This window comes from Lissotriton vulgaris, chromosome 1_1, assembly GCF_964263255.1.
Source record: "Lissotriton vulgaris chromosome 1_1, aLisVul1.2, whole genome shotgun sequence".
Lineage (NCBI taxonomy): Eukaryota > Metazoa > Chordata > Amphibia > Caudata > Salamandridae > Lissotriton > Lissotriton vulgaris.
The window spans coordinates 1,482,004,622-1,482,022,799 of NC_141685.1; the positions used below are offsets into that span (position 1 = coordinate 1,482,004,622).

At 48.8% G+C, this 18,178-nt stretch overlaps 1 protein-coding gene across 1 annotated transcript in view; it reads right to left on the reverse strand.

Moving 5' to 3' along the window:
* Nucleotides 1-18,178, reverse strand: part of PMPCB (peptidase, mitochondrial processing subunit beta) — a 169,107-nt gene that overhangs the window by 55,957 nt on the left and 94,972 nt on the right. Inside the window, exon 9 of the mRNA XM_086967337.1 lies at nucleotides 9,807-9,967. Within this exon, the coding sequence (XP_086823463.1) occupies nucleotides 9,807-9,967 (161 nt within the window). The remainder of the gene's footprint in view (nucleotides 1-9,806; nucleotides 9,968-18,178) is intronic.

Below are 18,178 nucleotides of genomic sequence, written 5' to 3' on the forward strand. Positions count from 1 at the left end.
TTGCAGCTGCATGAAGGTGTGGTACTACTTTGTTTGTTCAATTTCTGGAATACCGCTGTGTTTTATTCTATTTTTCCTGTTAATACATTATAGAGGGCAGATATTACTTCCTTATACCTAACAGGAATACCAACCAAGGTCACCTCTAAATTGCATAGTTTGAAATGATGTTTGATCTTACTAGTATACCCAGGTTCTTGGAGCAATGGAACTAGAAGGGGCTGGTCTAGGGGATGGTAGGTGTGTAAAGTGTGTGTACACACACAGACACACACACACTTTTCCCTGTGCTTAGAAGTGCTTAGAGCATTTAGTGGCTACATTTTATTTTCAGAGACGAACTAGATAAAAAGGCTAAATACAAGCCTAGGAAACCAGCAAAGGACAACCAGATTGGCCTAGTCTGGGTTGCACCCTTCATGCTTTGCTTGCTCATAGAATATCTACAGCAAAGACAGCTGCTGTTCTGCATTTCCTCGCTCAGCAAACAATTCGCAGATTTGGGTATGTTCAAGGGCTGTCCAATGCTCACCATGCAATGTCTACAGACTCATTACGACAGAGATGGATCTGAGGTGGGAAGCATAGGAATGGTCATCACAGACTCTGGTGAGAGCATAGATTGACTTTGAAGGCGTAGCTATGTGCAAAGGTGATGTGGAATTGTCACTTTCTCCTCATTGCTAATTTGAACTCAGACAACCTGGCTAGGAAGCTGGAGCGGATGATAAAAGGGGAAAGAACACCTAAGGCACAGAAGCTTCTGATGAATAGTCAATGGAATTATGAATTTAAATGGGTTGGAGGACCTACCCATTCTACGTTAGCTGGCCAAGAGGGTGGGGTGACAATTCTGTGTGTCGATTGGTGTGGTTCGTTTGCAAGGACCTTAACAGGGCAGAGTGAGCAGTGCACACCTCGTTTAAATGCAATATTTTTATATTGTGCTTTGGCTCTGTGACCCTTCTTTCGTCCTCCCTTCCGCTTCTTGTTAGTATTTCTTCAAACAGACATTTTGGTGGTATTTGCAGACTGGCCCAATGTCCAATTACAACTGTTGGTTTCAGGATCGTAACTTTAGCTGGACGCTTGAGGATTTCGCTTGTGTATACATTCTGGTCGCAGTTTTGTACCCAACTACTAATATTTTTATTGATCAAATATTTTAAATCCGTCCAACCCCCCAAACAAAACAGAAAATCCAAAAGTATCCAATGAATGGTCTGCACTCCTATGGGGAAAGAAGATAAGCTAGAACAAAGCAGAGATTACGTTAAGTTCATCAATATGAACTCAGAACTAAGGCCAGTCTCGAACCCAGTCATTGATTATGCTTCAAAGGACCCCGTGTGAGCATCCATGCTAAACTGACTTACCATTTATTTGCAAGCCATCTTGCCATCTGTTTTACAGTTCCCATGCTTCCCACAACCTAGCACTCTGGGGGAGGATTAATAGAAAAATATATACAGAATTATAGATAGGTAACTATCATTATCGGGGCTATGTTTCACCAAGGCTATGAACGGGACATCACAGACAATGGGAGCAAAGCTCAAAGTCACCATCCTGTAACCACGAACCCAGAGGTGGAAAACATGATCACTGCTACTCTAATTACACTTTCAAATTATGTATGGCCCATATTAGCTCTCACTCCAAAAGTGATACCATTGATCGACTGTGCATCAGGAAATATCATTGGGCAGCCATGCACACCATGGAGTTCCTTAACCTCTCTCATTACCCTCATCTCTTTTTATTTGTCCTATATATTAAAGAAGAATCCTCCATGTGTTGTCACCACCCCACATCCCTACACCTTTGGCCATTCTTTGCTCTTCAGAAAAAAAATAGTTGGAAATGAAATCATTTGGGGGGTGAGGGGGTAGACAGGACTACCAGACATTACCATGCTCCACAGCCAACCAACCCTCCTGCACACATTTTTAAGTCGAGCCTAGACAGCACTTGCACTGTCTGGAAGAACTGTTGTATGTACTTTCAATCAATCAATCAGTGACATTTATAGAGCGCGCTACATACCCGTAGGGTCTCAAGGCGCGGGGGGGGGGGGGGGGGGGGAAGTGTCTCTACTGCTCGAACAGCCAGGTCTTCAGCTTCTTCCTGAAGGAGAGGTGGTCCTGGGTCAGGCGCAGGTCGGGAGGGAGGGAGTTCCAGGTCTTGGCGGCCAGGTAGGAGAAGGACCTTCCTCCAGTAGTCGCTCTACGGATGCGGGGGACGGCGGCGAGGGCGTGGTTGGCTGATCGGAGGTGTCGTTTGGGAGCGTAGAAGTTGACTCGGATGTTGAGGTAGCTCGGTCCTTGGTCGTGTAGGGCTTTGTGTGCGTGGGTGAGGAGGCGGAAGGTGATTCTTTTGTTGACGGGGAGCCAGTGAAGGTCTCTCAGATGTCCGGAGATGTGGCTGGTTCGAGGGATGTCGAGGATGAGTCTGGCTGAGGCGTTCTGGATCCGCTGGAGTCTCTTCTGGAGCTTGGCGGTGGTACCGGCGTAGAGGGCGTTGCCGTAGTCCAGTCGGCTGGTGACGAGGGCCTGGGTGACGGTCTTCCTGGTCTCGGTGGGGATCCACCAGAAGATCTTCCGTAGCATGCGTAGGATGTTGAAGCACGCCGAGGAGACGTTGTTGACTTGCCTGGTCATGGAGAGGGAGGAGTCCAGGATGAAGCCCAGGTTGCGTGCATGGTCTGTCGGTTTGGGTGCGGTGCCCAGGGCGGGAGGCCACCAGGAGTCGTCCCAGGCGGAGGGTGAGGAGCCCAGGATGAGGACCTCCGTCTTGTCCGAGTTCAGTTTCAGGCGGCTGGTCGTCATCCATTCGGCTACCTCTTTCATCCCTTCGTGAAGGTTGGCTCTGGCGGGGTCGTTGGTCAGGGAGAGGATCAGCTGGGTGTCGTCGGCGTAGGAGATTATGCTGAGGTTGTGTTTGCGTACGATGGCCGCGAGGGGGCTCATGTAGACGTTGAAGAGGGTGGGGCTGAGAGATGATCCTTGAGGGACGCCGCAGATGACTTCGGAGGCCTCTGACTTGTACGGTGGTAGGCGGACTCTCTGTGTTCTTCCGTCGAGGAAGGAGACGATCCATTCCAGCGCCTTGTCCTGGATTCCGATGTTGCTGAGGCGCCGTACTAGGGTGCGGTGGCAGACCGTGTCGAATGCCGCAGAGAGGTCTAGGAGGATGAGGGCCGCTGTTTCTCCCTTGTCCATCAGGGCTCGGATGTCATCGGTGGCGGCGATGAGGGCGGTCTCGGTGCTGTGATTGGCTCGGAAGCCGGACTGTGAGGGGTCGAGGGATCCGTTCGTCTCGAGGAAGGCGGCCATCTGCTTGTTGGCGGTCTTCTCGATGACTTTGGCTGGAAACGGGAGGAGCGAGATGGGGCGGTAGTTCTTGAGGTCGGTGGGGTCCGCTGTTGGTTTCTTGAGTAGAGCGCTGAGTTCCGCGTGCTTCCGGCTCTCAGGGAAGGTGGCGGTGTCGAAGGATGTGTTGATGATGTCTCGCAGGTGGGGTGCGATGACAGCGTCGGCCTTGTTGAAGACGTGGTGAGGGCAGGGGTCGGGTGAGGGCAGGGGTCGGTCGGAGATCCGGAGTGGATGGAGTTCATCGTGCGGATGGTGTCTTCGGTGCTGATCGGGGTCCAGGCGTGGAGGGTGGTGGTGGGGGGTGGTTGTTCGGCCATGGTGTGCGTTGGTTGGTTGTTGAAGCTGTTGTGCATGTCCGCGATCTTGTTGTGGAAGTAAGAAGCGAGGGAGTTGCAGAGGTCTTGCGATGGGGTGATGTCGTCGTTTCCTGCGCTGGGGTTGGAAAGCTCCTTCACGATGTTGAAGAGTTCCTTGCAGTTGTGTGCGTTGTTGTCCAACCGGTCCTTGAATGCTGTTTTCTTGGCGGCGCGGATCAGCTGGTGGTGTTTCCGGGTGGCAAGTTTGAAGGAGGTCCTGTTGTCCGGTGTAGGTTCCCTTCTCCAGACTTTCTCGAGGGCTCGGCAGTTCTTCTTGGAGCTCTTGAGTTCGTCGGTGAACCATGGGGCCTTCTTGCTGCCGGGTCTGCTAGGCGGGGTCCTCAGTGGGGCGAGTTCGTCCGCGCAGTTGCTGATCCACTTCGTGAGGTTGTTGGCGGCCTGGCTGGGGTTCGCGGAGCTGGCAGGAGGGTGCTGGCTCAGGGAGGTGGCGAGCTGGTCTGCTGTGATCTTGTTCCAGCTTCTGCGGGCGGTCTGATGCTGGTGTTGGTGGGTCGTCGTTTTCTTGAAGGTGAAGTGGACGCAGCTGTGGTCCGTCCATTGAAGCTCTGTGGCGTGGCTGAAGTCGATGTCTGTGCAGGAAGAGAAGACTGCGTCGAGTGTGTGTCCGGCGAGGTGGGTGGGGGTGAACACCAGTTGCTTGAGTCCAAGGTTGGCGAGGTTGTCGAGCAGGGTGCTGGTGTTGCGGTCGTTGTTGTTCTCCAGGTGGAAGTTGAGGTCTCCCAGGAGGATGTAGTCGGCGGAGGGGAGGGCGTGCGGGCTGACGAAGTCGGCGATGTCCTCACTGAATTGTGTGCGTGGTCCAGGGGGTCGGTAGATCAGGGTGCCTCTGAGGGTGGTGTTCGGGTTGGTGTGGATCTGGAAATGCAGGTGTTCGGCGCTGGTCAGGGTGTTGTCGGTGCTGGTCGTGAGACGGATGGTGTTCCTGTGGATGATGGCGATGCCTCCTCCCATCTGGTTGGCGTTTCGGTCCCTCCGGACGATCTTGTAGCCCTCTGGGATGGCGATGGCGATGTCGGGAGCTGAAGAGGCGTTCATCCAGGTCTCCGTGAGGAAGGCAACGTCAGGGGCTGTGGCGTCTAGAAGGTTCCAGAGTTCGATGGCGTGTCTGTGGACGGAGCGGGTGTTGAGCAGGATGCACTTGAGGTGGGTGCTGCTGGTGTTCGACTTGGCGGGTGCTGGTGCGAGGCTGGTCCGGGTGCAGGAGAACTTGCAGGTGTGGCAGCTGAATGGTCCGTGGGTGCGTCGTGGGGTGGCTTGATGGCATTCTGGGAGTCGGCCGGTGTTGAGTGCGTTGAGGGTGGTGGCGGAGTATGTCAGGCGGGTCGGTCTGGGTCTTCGTGGGCCAGGGGTCCTGGCGCTGGTCGCGGACGGGCGCAGACGGGCTTACCTTTGGCGCGCCTTCGGCGCACAATCGGCGTGACCGCTGCGCGTTCGCACGGTCGCCATTTAAGGCGAAGTGCGCGGGTGGGCGGAGCAGCTGGGAGGCGGGAGCGGGGAGGGTACAGAAAAGAAAAAGGGGCGGGGCAAAGCGGCGGTGGCGGGAAGGGAGGGCGGAGGGCGGCGAGGTAGGCGGACAACAAGGAAGGAACACAAAGCACAGGCACTACGGTAAAGTCGCCGACAAGCACAAATTACCGACAAAACAGTGCAAAACTACAACACGGTGAAATCAACAACAAGCACAAATTACCGACAAAACAAAACAATGCAAAACTACAGCAGCGGAGGCAGCCGGCAGCCGGCAACGAGGCAGCAGCGAGGCAGAGGGCAGGCAAGGGGCACACGCAGCAGCTGGTGGCCGTGCGGCGCGGGGGTGTCCCACAAGTGGGTCACACTCACCTGCGTCGCACGGTCGCCATTTAAGGCCAAGTGCGCGGGTGGGCGGAGCAGCTGGGAGGCGGGAGGCGGGAGCGGGGAGGGTACAGAAAAGAAAAAGGGGCGGGGCAAAGCGGCGGTGGCGGGAAGGGAGGGCGGAGGGCGGCGAGGTAGGCGGACAACAAGGAAGGAACACAAAGCACAGGCACTACGGTAAAGTCGCCGACAAGCACAAATTACCGACAAAACAGTGCAAAACTACAACACGGTGAAATCAACAACAAGCACAAATTACCGACAAAACAAAACAATGCAAAACTACAGCAGCGGAGGCAGCCGGCAGCCGGCAACGAGGCAGCAGCGAGGCAGAGGGCAGGCAAGGGGCACACGCAGCAGCTGGTGGCCGTGTGGCGCGGGGGTGTCCCACTTTGTGTGGGCTTTGGAGCATTAAACACTGGACTAGTCTGCTCCCCCTTTTGTTTAGGGACAACCTTTTTCCTAGCAACTGCCTCTATTTAACTGTCTTGATAAAAAACGACCAGCAGAGGTCAGGAAAATAACAGAATCGCTTTACCCAGGATAATGTGCTTCATAGCTAGAAAGATTTTGAGGTCCCAACTCCACCCCTCCAACTCTCCACCCCTCCACCTCTCCAACTCTCCACCCCTCCAACCAACTCCACCCCACCAACCAACTCCACCCCACCAACCAACACCACCCCTCCAACTCTCCAACCCTCCAACTACAACCCTCCAACTACACCCCTCCAACTACACCCCTCCAACTACACCCCTCCAACTACACCCCTCCAACTTGGGTGTGGGGGGGGGCTCGCAGTGTGAGGGAGGGGGCTCGCAGTGTGTGGGGGGCTCTGTGTGGGGGCCTCTGTGTGGGTGTGTGGGGGGGCTCTGTGTGTGTGGGGGGCTCTGTGTGGGGGGCTCTCTGTGGGTGTGTGTGTTTGGCATTTGCGAGAGATTAAGCTATTGGCATTGTAAATGGCAATGCCATTTATTTATCTGTTTTCAAAACCAACACATAAATACAAATTTTGTCATTTACAATGCCAATAGCTCTAACTTTTGCAAAAGGGAAACCGTTGCATTGTAAATGCTTGTTCCATAAGTCGCCCACATTGGAAATGGCTATAAGGTCCCATTTTGTAAAGTCCTTGCTCTTGCGTAGCTTGCCGAGACAGGGGAAGTCCCACAGCGGCGTGTGCGGAGTTATCACCCCCTCCCATCACAGCGCATGTTGCGCTGCAAAACAGACCTGCACCGTGTGGGCCACGGGTCCTATTAATGTGTTCTGTTTTGTCTTTTAGAGCACCCAGTAGACCATTCGTGCCCAGTGTGTGCCTGTCCATACGTAGCGCTGGTTCGTCCTGTGGAGCATGCAGTCACTGATTGATTACAGTTAGCTGAGATGCCCAGTAGTATAGCCGTACGTTGGGTAAGGCAATGCCATCCTCCTCATCTTCATCCTCTGTTGCTGGACCTCTAACCAGGCCATCAGGGTTTTCTGAAGTTCCAAATTCTTGGTGTCTTTCTTGGTTGGCAGTCCCTTTTCCTTACAGAACTGCTTGAGCTCAGCCACAGTGCAGCCCTTCGGGATGATGAGCTCGAATTCCATTTCCAAGGGTATGGTCACAGACAGTCAGCTAGAATGAAAGTCAATTTGGAAAAGCAAAAAAGGGCCAATCAAGGAGAATTTTAATAAACTCGAATTAGAATCAAATAATTTATCTGGGATTTTAGTGCAAATCAAAATCACTTTAGGGCACTGTGCATAAGTAGATCCTCATCTCCCCGCTGAACACCAATGTTGGAAATTAAGTTACTGATTGAGGGGTGTGAAACCCTACTCAAGCAGCAACCATAATTTCTGTCAGGGTGAAGTCACAAGCAAACCCCAAATTAACCAGTGCTTAACCCTCTGGTAGCTTGGCACAAAACCAGTCAGGTATAACTTGGATTATATTAAATAACTTGACACCATAACAACAAAAATCCAATCGGCAGAACCGTAGACATGCAATTTTAAGGTTTCAGGTAAGTAAAACACCTAAAAGCACAAAGCTCCACTCTTGGTAATCTGGCCATGTGAGGCCGGGTGAAAGTCATAAGTTCAGGCATCGATGATGGAGCGCAGGCCGGATACAGAGACCATCAAGGTAACCTTCAAAGTCCAGCATGAAGAGTTCCGTTTGTGGTGGAAGGGGCCACAAGGAGCAAGATGAGTATCGCGGATGGTCATTGCTGTAGCACAAAGATCGCTCAGAAATTGCGTACAGTCATACTGGAGCTTCGCATCAGCGGTCACCGCGAGCTGTCAATACTGTATCGCAATGTGAAAATCTCGAGCTTACGGGCCTCGTTGGCGACCACTGTGGTGTGAACAGTATGGTTCACCGGAACTTCTCCAGGCGACAGACTCCAAGGTCTTGGAGCAAACGGGTACGTTTGCAAAGAACTCAAAACTTCAGGAGAACTCAACTGAGGCCACACCAGGGTACAGGACCCGAGGTGCACCACTTGGGGGTCAGGCACTCCGAGCCACACTAAGGGTCCAGAAACTGAAGGTCACCACTTGGGGGTCAGGTACCTACTTCAGTAGAGGCCAGTAGGGCTTGAGCAGGCCTAGTTGCAGGTCAGGGAGCAGGTCAATTGAAGGGAGCTTCTGGAGCGTGTTATGTCCCTGCACCTCAAAACAGCTGACTGACCTTTGAAGTTACTTCAGCCTGGCATGAAGGGTACAGGTCCAGTCTTCCTTTTCAGCTAATAGGGCAGCAGGCCCCAGAGTAGCAGAGCAGAGTGGCACTTCTTCTGCAGAAAAACAGCACAGCAGTCTTCCTTTTGTAGCATCCACAGGTCCAGGAGTGTACTGGAGAGTTGGGTCTGAGGGTCCAATATTTATACCTGGTGCCCACTTTGAAATAGAAGGTTTTGGAAGTTTCCCATTGAAAAAGTTTCCTCCCTCCACCTGCCCTGGCTCTAAGCTGGCTGCAGGAGCAATACAGAGGTGAAAAGCCCTTCATGTGCAGGCAGGGCACAGCCTATTTAGTTGCAAGTGGGCTGTATCCTGCTCTTTCCCCATCCCACCATTTGATGGCGGATCCAGGAACACCTAATCTCTCTATTGTGTGGCTGCCTGAGAGGCTGTGGTCACCAAATAGGGCAGGAAAATGTCAACGTTCTAAAAATGGCATTTTCAAAACTGTAACTTTAAATTAAAGAGGATTTTTCAGACATCAAACATGACATTTTAATCTGCTCCCAAGTGAGAAGTATCACTTATTAAATGTAATCCAGTGTTATCCTATGGGAAAGGTAGGCCTCACAGTAGATAAAAACAAATGTAGGAGTTTTTCACTACAAGGACATATAATACTTAAAAGTACATGGTTAAATTTTTAAATACATTGCACCCTGCCCTTTGGGCTGTTTAGGGCGTACCCTAAGGGCGACGTATATGTAATAGAAAAGCAGGTTTATCTCGCCAGGTTAAAATGGCAGTTTAAAACTGTAACCCACAGTATGCACTCGCAGGCCTATAGACATGTGTAAAGGGTTGCTTAAATGGGTAGCACAATAAGTGCTGCAGGCCCACTAGTAGCCTTTAATTTACAGATCTGGGCACATGTAGTACCAGTTTACTAGGGACTTACAAGTAAACTAGATATGTCAATTAGGTGTAAGCAAATGTTACCATGTTCAAAAGAAAGGAACATAAGCACTGTTTAGCATTGGTAAAGTGTGCTGCATCCTAAGGCCAGGCTGGAAGGCAGACAATGGGATTGGGGGCGAGGGGTTACCAGAGCAAGGATTTCAGATCCAATAAATACATTTAAAAAAAAATATAAGCATGTCTTAGCCAAGATACTTGGTGTTCTAGATCTTCAGACAAAAATAAATGCACTTTTATGCAAAACTAGTCTTGCCATCCCCTGTTGTGGCGATAAAGAAAAAAAAGCTATCTAATATCTTGTGTTGTACCTTATAGCTTCAGGCACAAACCTTCTGAAGCATGCTTCCAATAAAGGTTTAACTACCTGAAAAGCCAATATATTTCCCCAACTTTAAAAAAACACATACATACAGCTGCAAAACTGAGTTTTATTATAGAAAATAGTAACTATATCCAAATAATACAATATACACACTCTTTATTTTAATTGGGGCTACATTTCATTAATTACACACAAACCAGACTGTTTTTAGCAGACCTATAAATACTTTCTTACCACTCTTTTTGAACAAAGTGCATCATGTCTTCAACGGTATTTGGCTCACACACCATGTATAATCCCCAGAGTCCGGTGTCTGTGTAACAGGTATTGAAGGACTGGAAGCTGTGGCACAGATTTCCGTGGCACGTTATCTGTGCCAGTTTACTGGATAAATTCTGAGAAGGAAGGAACAACATAGCAAGTCAAACTTAAGGTTCCAAACTATTTTTACCTGCAAGGCCAAATCCATTGATGATGTCTATTGTATAGCATATCAAAATGATAGGATAATCAATACATTTTATGTGCATAAAGGGAAACATAGGATGATATTTAGTGATGCTGACAAACATCTAAGAAACATTATTTTATAATATTTAGAAAATGCATTAGTCATGGTTTGTAGGTCTAAAGTCATTCTTGCTGCAATATTGTCAGACTCTATGGTATCCTGGAATGGGAGGAAGAAAGGCCCCATGGCTTTTTGGCATGTGATCTTTCTGATTCCTGGCTGCACAAAGTGTTTTTTCCAGTGGACACCAGTGCAACACAAAGACGCGTTCTCGCTCTGCACCCTCTCAATTGCTGGGACATCAAATAAAGCTTCTTTCAACCAGCCATGATGATCGTTCCAAATGACCAAAGAAAAACTAAATACGGTAAACTTGCTAATCTTGAAAGGTTCCTGGATATCCTATAATGATTCCTCCATAGGCATCCTTCTGGTACAGGGTGGCGTAATCGAAGTCAGGCTGCTGGTGCTCACACAGAAACAGCCTGCACAAGACTGGTGATTAAATGCAGAAGGATTGGGAAAAGACCTGATCGTTATTCAAAAATAAATTGCTTGAAAACAGTTATGGTTCTTCAGGTCAGCATCACTGACATTAACTTGTTTTGAGGTATGTCACTGACACTCATCCTTTGCCAGCAACTTACCTATGTCTAGGTTCTGATCCCCCAGGGAATATTTGATATACTTAGCTTACCTGGCATAGACCTTTTGCATGTTAACAGTTGTAACCTATCTTGTTGCTTTTCATGCTATTCTTTCTCACACACAGTGAAACTGTTATACTGTTGGACGTCAATTCAACTGCAGTGCAACCCTACACATGTCCAACCAATCCTTTATAGGATCTCGGTTTCCCTGGGTTTGTGGTGGAGGGGCTTGTATTTCCCTAGATCACAGGAGCCTGTACTTGTGTTATCTCACTTGGATACCTACCATGGAATGTCACCTCGCTTAGAGTCGAGATATTCTTTCAACACTCACCCACTGGCATAAGCATGGTCCTTTTGCAGCAGGCTGCCCAATTCCCCAGATACTTTATTTCCTTTTGAAACAATCACAGAGCCTTGGGACATCTGCCCTTAGAATAGAGATCCAGACTGTCGATTACAGCCGCTCCCACTTAAATCAAGTTTCTTTGCTCATAGGAGGACAGATAAAGCTTACTGGATGTGTGCTTTATGTTACTGTACAACGCATATGACATCCTCGCATATAAGCTACTTCCTGCTTTTGAAGGCGCTGCTGCCATGTGACACCCATTGCCATGCATGGCGGTCTCTTGTAACAATCTACAGAATACATTGGGCATTCTGTGGGCTATGCCCTCTTCCTCCACCTTCTCCATGAGGCACGAAGGACACAACATACAGCTAGCTAGATGTAAAGAAATAGCTTTGGACCCATCTTCATTTGTAGAGGGAAGATACTAAGGCATCAATGTCTTCAGCACAGCTGAGAAGACTGCACTGAATATTTTCTTTACTATAATAGCAGAACGTGTGCTGGTCAAACTGAGGCAAAGAAAATATGAGGTGAGAGTGCCGGAGATGGTTAACCTAATAGTAGGGACAAAGGGTCTCCTTAGTTACCACTGTAGCCATCTATGACCATTCATGCCAACCACTGACACAACCCATGGACATTTCGAAAGCCTTTGCCTTGTATTATGAGGACATTTATAGCTCCCAGTTCCTGATACAAATCTTGCTGAAGATGGGTTGTTAGCCCCACTTCTTCTCCCTTCACAGCCCAGGGGGTCGACAACAGCTGGAGGGAGAAATAACACTGGAGGAAACCTCGGAGGTGAGCTCAACCCTCCTCATATGTCGATTCCCTGGAAAAGTAGGATTTCCAGGGTACTTTTACAAAACCAGCAAGGAAATACTAGCCCCCATGTTGTTTGTGACTCTTAAGGAGGCAGACTCATTGCTTTGTGGATCAAATCTCTACTCTAACAAGGCTCTTATATTGCCTATTCTAAGGGAGCTTAACAAACCTCTAGATTAGAGCAACTTCCATCTTATCTCTTTAATTAATGTGGTTGCTACAATTTTGGTGAAAAATTCAGCCAGAAGGCTAAAGAGGGTTCACCCCTTCTCTAGTCCACTATGCTCAGGTTGGCTTTGTCCCCAGCTACTCCCCCCAGGAACCAGTTAATGACCAGGACCTTGGGACAACTCCTGTGGCTTACCTGGGACAGTCCAGATGAGGCACTGGCTGCGGAGAAGGCCTTTCACCGCACTAAATGGGTCACCTCTTTAGGATAAATGAGGGGCAGGATTGGGGCACAATTACATTTTTACGGTCAAATGGCTGTATCGAGATACAACAGCCCAAAGTTAAATGGAGGGATACCTGTTCCCAAGAGGCACTGGGTCAAGACTGATTTGCATATAGCTGGGTCTGAACTGGGGTGGCGAAGTGAGCTAAAGCACAATGATGGATTCAACCCAGATCAGTGACTGGGAGTGAGTGTCTGAAAGGTTTCAGTGCTCTGTCCATCATCTCCTTGTGTTTGCTTTGTTCGCCCTAAGTTAGCAGGGTATGCCCAGGCGTGGGTCCCCTGCTCACTTTAACACTGGATTCAAGCTAGCCTGGCTGATGAGGGGTGTTACCCCGAAACCGGTCCCAGGATGCTTATATCGGGTCCAGGGAAGACCTGGCTTGGCAGTTCGGGCTTGACTGTTCCCAAGAGGCACATGGTCAAAACTGATTTGCATATAGCTGGGTCTGAACTGTTGTGGCGAAGTGAGCTAAAGAACAATGATGGATTCAACCCAGATCTGTGACTGGGGGTGAGTATCAGAAAAGTATCAGTGTTCTGTCCATAATCTTATGTTTGCTTTGGATGCCTGTTGCTACATTCCCATTTCAGCGAGGTATGCATTTTTAATATAAAATGAATTCCAACTAGGCTTCCCAGAGTCCCTTGTCATTAGATCCCTGGAGAACCATTATCCTCCATCAACAATCAGTCCTGTCATTTGAGTGCCCAACCAATAGGGTTTGAGTACAATGAATCATTGACTGTTGCAGCCTGATATCACTCTCTTCATCTTGTCATAGGCCTTATGTAGATCTAGATGGGCGACGTGGGGAGATTAAGAAAGCAAGATTTCAAGACAAGCTCCAAGTAGGGTTTCAGGTAATGGTACTCCCTTATTTAAAAAGGGGTCAAACCCATATTCTTACTGCAAATAAACAAATGATTTTTAGTTTATATTCCTAGCCCTGATATCGGATTGTTTATCAGCCTGATGTCTGCTGATGAGCAGTCTAACCAGTTAGGGGAACTATGGGTAATTAGAAGGGTGGAATGTCCCCATATAGGGCCTCACCATAACGATATCCTTCTCCCTGTAGCTTTTTTGGTGTATAATGCCCGTCAAGATTCATGGAGTGCAGAATTGGATTAACATCTTTCTTTACCTTACGTTTGTCACAATACAAGCCCATGCATCTCATTGACACTGGAGGGCTTTCTTCAAAGTCATCCAAACAGGTTTTAAAAATCCATGTATGGCATATGTAAAACTCCGGATAAAGTAGCTGCGTACTTTTTTAACAATTTGTGTCATTTTTAACCTCTTCACTGAAGATGATGAGAAGTTCACATCCTCTGCATTAACTTTAAAACGCTGAGGATGTGAACACCTCTCCCACCATGTAGAGGCAGAAAATTATTGCACTCTTGAGAATTCTATTTTTTTAAATACCTTGCAGCGCTAGACAAGAGCTTATTTTTTACTAAATATTTTTTTCCAACTGTGTTACGCCACTGCATCATGCAATGAGAGTGAAAGCGGTGGACACAGAATACTTTCAGTTTGATCCATGCTTGGGGGTTTAGATATACCCCCAAGCAGCTATCCATCCACTAGGCACAAGGAATTAATTTTTTGAAGAAGGGGCAAGCAATCTTGGCATAGGCAAGTCATCTTTCCGTATCCCTGGTGGGAAAATTGGGGGAGTTTACACCAAATGGCCCCAATCTCCCGACTGGGGAGCAGAAAGCCCTCTAGTGCTAGAGAATAACTATAATTTGAAAAAATAAAATGGGAGTGTGGTGGGTCCCCTGGCATAGAGCTGTGCCCCAACCCCATAACAGTCCCAACATTCTTACTGCCCCAAAAAGGAATGATTCAGGGGGTTTTACCCTCAATCTGCTACAAACGAGGGAAGAAAGACTACTAGTGACAGGGAAATAAAGTGGGGGCAGTCCACCCTGTAATTGGACCATGCCCCACCCATTAACAGTTTTGGTGTTAACCCCAAACCCAATCTCAATTTCCTCTCTTGCCATGTTGAACGGCTGCACTATTCAGGACCTGGGTCAGCTGTCAACCTAGGAACCCTACCAACCCAGGGTATTTCTGAAACTTAGCGACCACAGGGAAGTCAGGATGATGTGGTTTCCATGTATCCCAGCATGTTTTCTTACTGAGAATGCCCTGCAAACGTCAAAGTATGGGTCACAAAAGGAACTTTTTACCATAGTTGTGATAGAAAACTTGGGTCACTTCTAGCCAATGGCCAAAAGTGGACCACCCTTTATTACCACATTTCTGTGTTGTTGCTGTGGTCCGGAGGTGCCTTGGAAGTCAAGGCTAGGCAAAGATCATAGAGAGGCTGGAAGCCTGAAACAAGCTGCGGATGGGCCGATGCAGGGACTTGGATCGCCCCGAGACTGCCATCTCTGGGAATTGAAAGGGTTAAGCAGTGCTACAACTGAAAGCGCCATACAAGAAAGTGCGGCAACCAAAGGGTCAGACAGTGAGAGGGAGGCAGTAGTGGCCTAAGGGCTGCTGTGGAATCCTGGGCACCGCAGTGCTGGCCGCCGAGCAACAGCACTGCACATCGCCCCCAAGAAGTTCCTTTGGGATGGGACTACTCTAAGACAGCTGGAGATCTCGACAGGCAGCTGCTGAGCCCATGGCAGGGTACATCGCCCAAACGGGCCGCGGGCGGCCTGCTCGATCCTGGGCTTGGCGAATCTGCACAGTGGGGATTTGGCAAGGCCAAAGTAGCGTCGATATTTCAACCAATATTTGTTTCGCCCCGAACATGGGACTTTCGCAAGGCTATATCGGAGAGTCTCAACACTAGATCGGTTCCAAGTAGATCCACACTGTTCATTCCTTTATGGTATGCGGGCAGCTCTCAAATGAAGACAAACACACCGGCCAACCTCCTCCTTGTGTAATCCAAAAGGAGGTATGAAAGAAAGTACGTCTGTATGTCGATGTGCTAAAATTGTTGCTTTTCTGAAGCAAGCTGACTTAATTCAAAATGGTGACCAGTCCTTGGACCATGATACGTCCTGGAGAAGACTGAGTTACGGCCACAGCGAGCTTTGTCAGAGAATACCCATCTGCAAGTGTTTGTGAAAGCAAAAGTATGCATGAATGTCTGTGGGGGTGTTGACAGTGGGCGACTCCTCCAAAGCTGTATGTTGGCCACTGGGGAGGCACTGGCTTGCCTTAATATACATGAGTGAGGACCTTGGTGCGGCGGACAGGTGAAAATGGACAGGTTTACTAAGCATGCACCTGCTGTCGCCAGGGCTGGCGGGACGATGTTATCAGATGATTTGGCCCATCACCCAGGCCACAGCTTTGTAGGTGATCATGGATTCCCATAAACTCTTAAATGAAAAGATTGAGGTGGTGGGCACTGAGCTCTCCTTACTAAGGCAAGACCTGAAGAATCTTTCTAAACGTACGATTGAGGCACAGCACTGCATCTCTACACTTGATGACAAACTGAACCCAGTGCTAAAGGAACTCAAACATTTGTGAACATTAATGGACATACTGGAACAAAGGGTAGAAGATGCAGAGGGCTGCTTCCGCCGGAACAACCTATGGCTTGTGGGCCTTCCAGAGGTCTCAGAAGGTTTGCAATTGGTTGCCTTTCTCACAATTTGGTTCAAATCCTGGGTGGCGCCACCAGACCTGTCCTAATGTTTCATCACAGAACGGGTGCACTGAGTGTTGGCGTCTAGACCTCCACCCAGGGCCCCCTCACTCTCGCTTTTTTTTTTATTTGGATACTGAAATAAGCTGAAGGATGCAATCCTTTGGCTGGCCTGCCAATAATTTGACCTCCACTGTGCCACCGCATATGTCTCCGTGTTTCCGAATACACCAATAGAGCACAACTACTGCGCAATTCCTTCCTTGGGGTGAAACAAAATCTGAAAGCCCTCCAGTTAAAATATAGGATACTCTACCCTGCTCGGTTGAAAGTCCTGTTCCACGGCAACTCCTATTTCTTTGACACTCCCCAATGAGCATGAGCAGGCTGAAGAAAAGGAAATGACTTGCCAAAAATTGGGTGAGCCCTTGACCTCAAATGATGGGAGAGGTCCCCACAATGACCACAATGACCCCCCACACATGTGTGACTGTCCCGAGGAGACATAATATGAGCCTTAAAGGCCTAGGGCAAGAGAGATACAAGCAGAGGACAAGGCCGCTTTGGAGGATCTGGGGATGATGTTGGATCACAATTCCCCTAGGAGGCTGGTGCTGACCTCCGACGGGTGCCCAAGCGGCCAGGAGTTTGAGAAAGTATCCCCGGCGGTGCGCTGACACTAACTTACTTCACTTTAGGATTGACAATGTTTTTTGTTCATTTTTTCTTTTTGTTTCTCTTATAGCAGTTTTGTAACAGTACATGTTCATGTGGGTGACGATGCTTCATGTTTCGAAGAGTGTGTGAGGGATGTTGGGTATGGGGAAGTTTGTATTTTATGTTTGTTAAGGTACCAGCGGTACCCAGAGCCTAACACAATTATGCCACCCTCATACCACCCACCCTGAAGCATGACTAAGAGGTCTGACATGGAATGTTAATGGTTGAATGACAAGATAAAGAGATGGCCACAGTCCCGCAACACTCAGTGCTCTTCCTCCAGTAGACTCATCTCCTGGGCAGTAACTGTGCATTCCTAGGCCGCTTTGGATACAACAGGGTAGACAAGGTGAGTGGCAACATTGCTGCATAACACTTTCCCAATGTAGTCACTGGGACTCAGGCTGACCCTTAAAGGCATTTTCTCAGGATTACAGGAACGATCGTGGGCAATGTATGGTCAGTTCTTGGCATAGATGTCCCACTGGCCTTGAAAAACCAAACAGGCAGGCCTTACAAAAGCCGTAGTCACAGCCCCGGAGGGGTGCACTATAATTGGGCGTGACTTTAATAATATCATGGATGCATTCATCAATACTAAGGATACGAGAGCCATACGGAGAGCAGGCACATATGGGTGATTAGGGGAAACTCATTGGGGCTACATGAAGGCTGGAGGTATTTACATCCAGACACTAAGGCATACAGCCATTTTTCTTATCACCACTCTTCTTACTTGAGACTGGACTACATTTTCGTTCCAAAAGTGGACTTGCTGGGAGTCGAAGGTGCAATGATCTACCCTAGGATGGTGTTGGATCACTCTCCAGTTAGAAATTAGAATTTGAGGCACAGGAGGGGAGCAGGTTGGTTCCAGGACACAGACTTCTGGGACAGCATCAGCGAGGGCATTGAGGAATATTTTAGGTTAAATATCTCCCCCGAGTCAACCCGCTCCAATTAAGGGAAGCCATGGAGTTAGTGACACAAGAGCAGATAATATACACAGTGGGGAGGTGCAAGGAGATAGAAAGGGACAGTCAATCTCTAGAACAACTACTCCAAACCCTGAATACCCAACAAACCTCCTACCAGACAGGAGAAGGACAGCAACAGTTGTAGGCCACCTGACTGGCCCTGATTCAACAACTCATAGACAGTTTGGTGGCAATTTTGCAGGCCACACAGCACAGAATATACAAATTTGGTGACACATCGGGCAACCTCATTTACTGGTTAGCCTCCAGGGAAGCAGCCTCCAGACTAGTGCCAGGATTGAGGGGGTCTCTGGCCCAATGGTTTACAATGTCCAAGAGGTGGCAGATGCCTTTGTAGATTACTACAATGCGCTTTATAGTTCCTGCCTGCCATAGACGCTGGAAACCGATAGTCCTATTCTAGGCAATTTGATTGTTCCCATGCTCTCATTACAAAGCAGAACTGCACTAGACGTTCC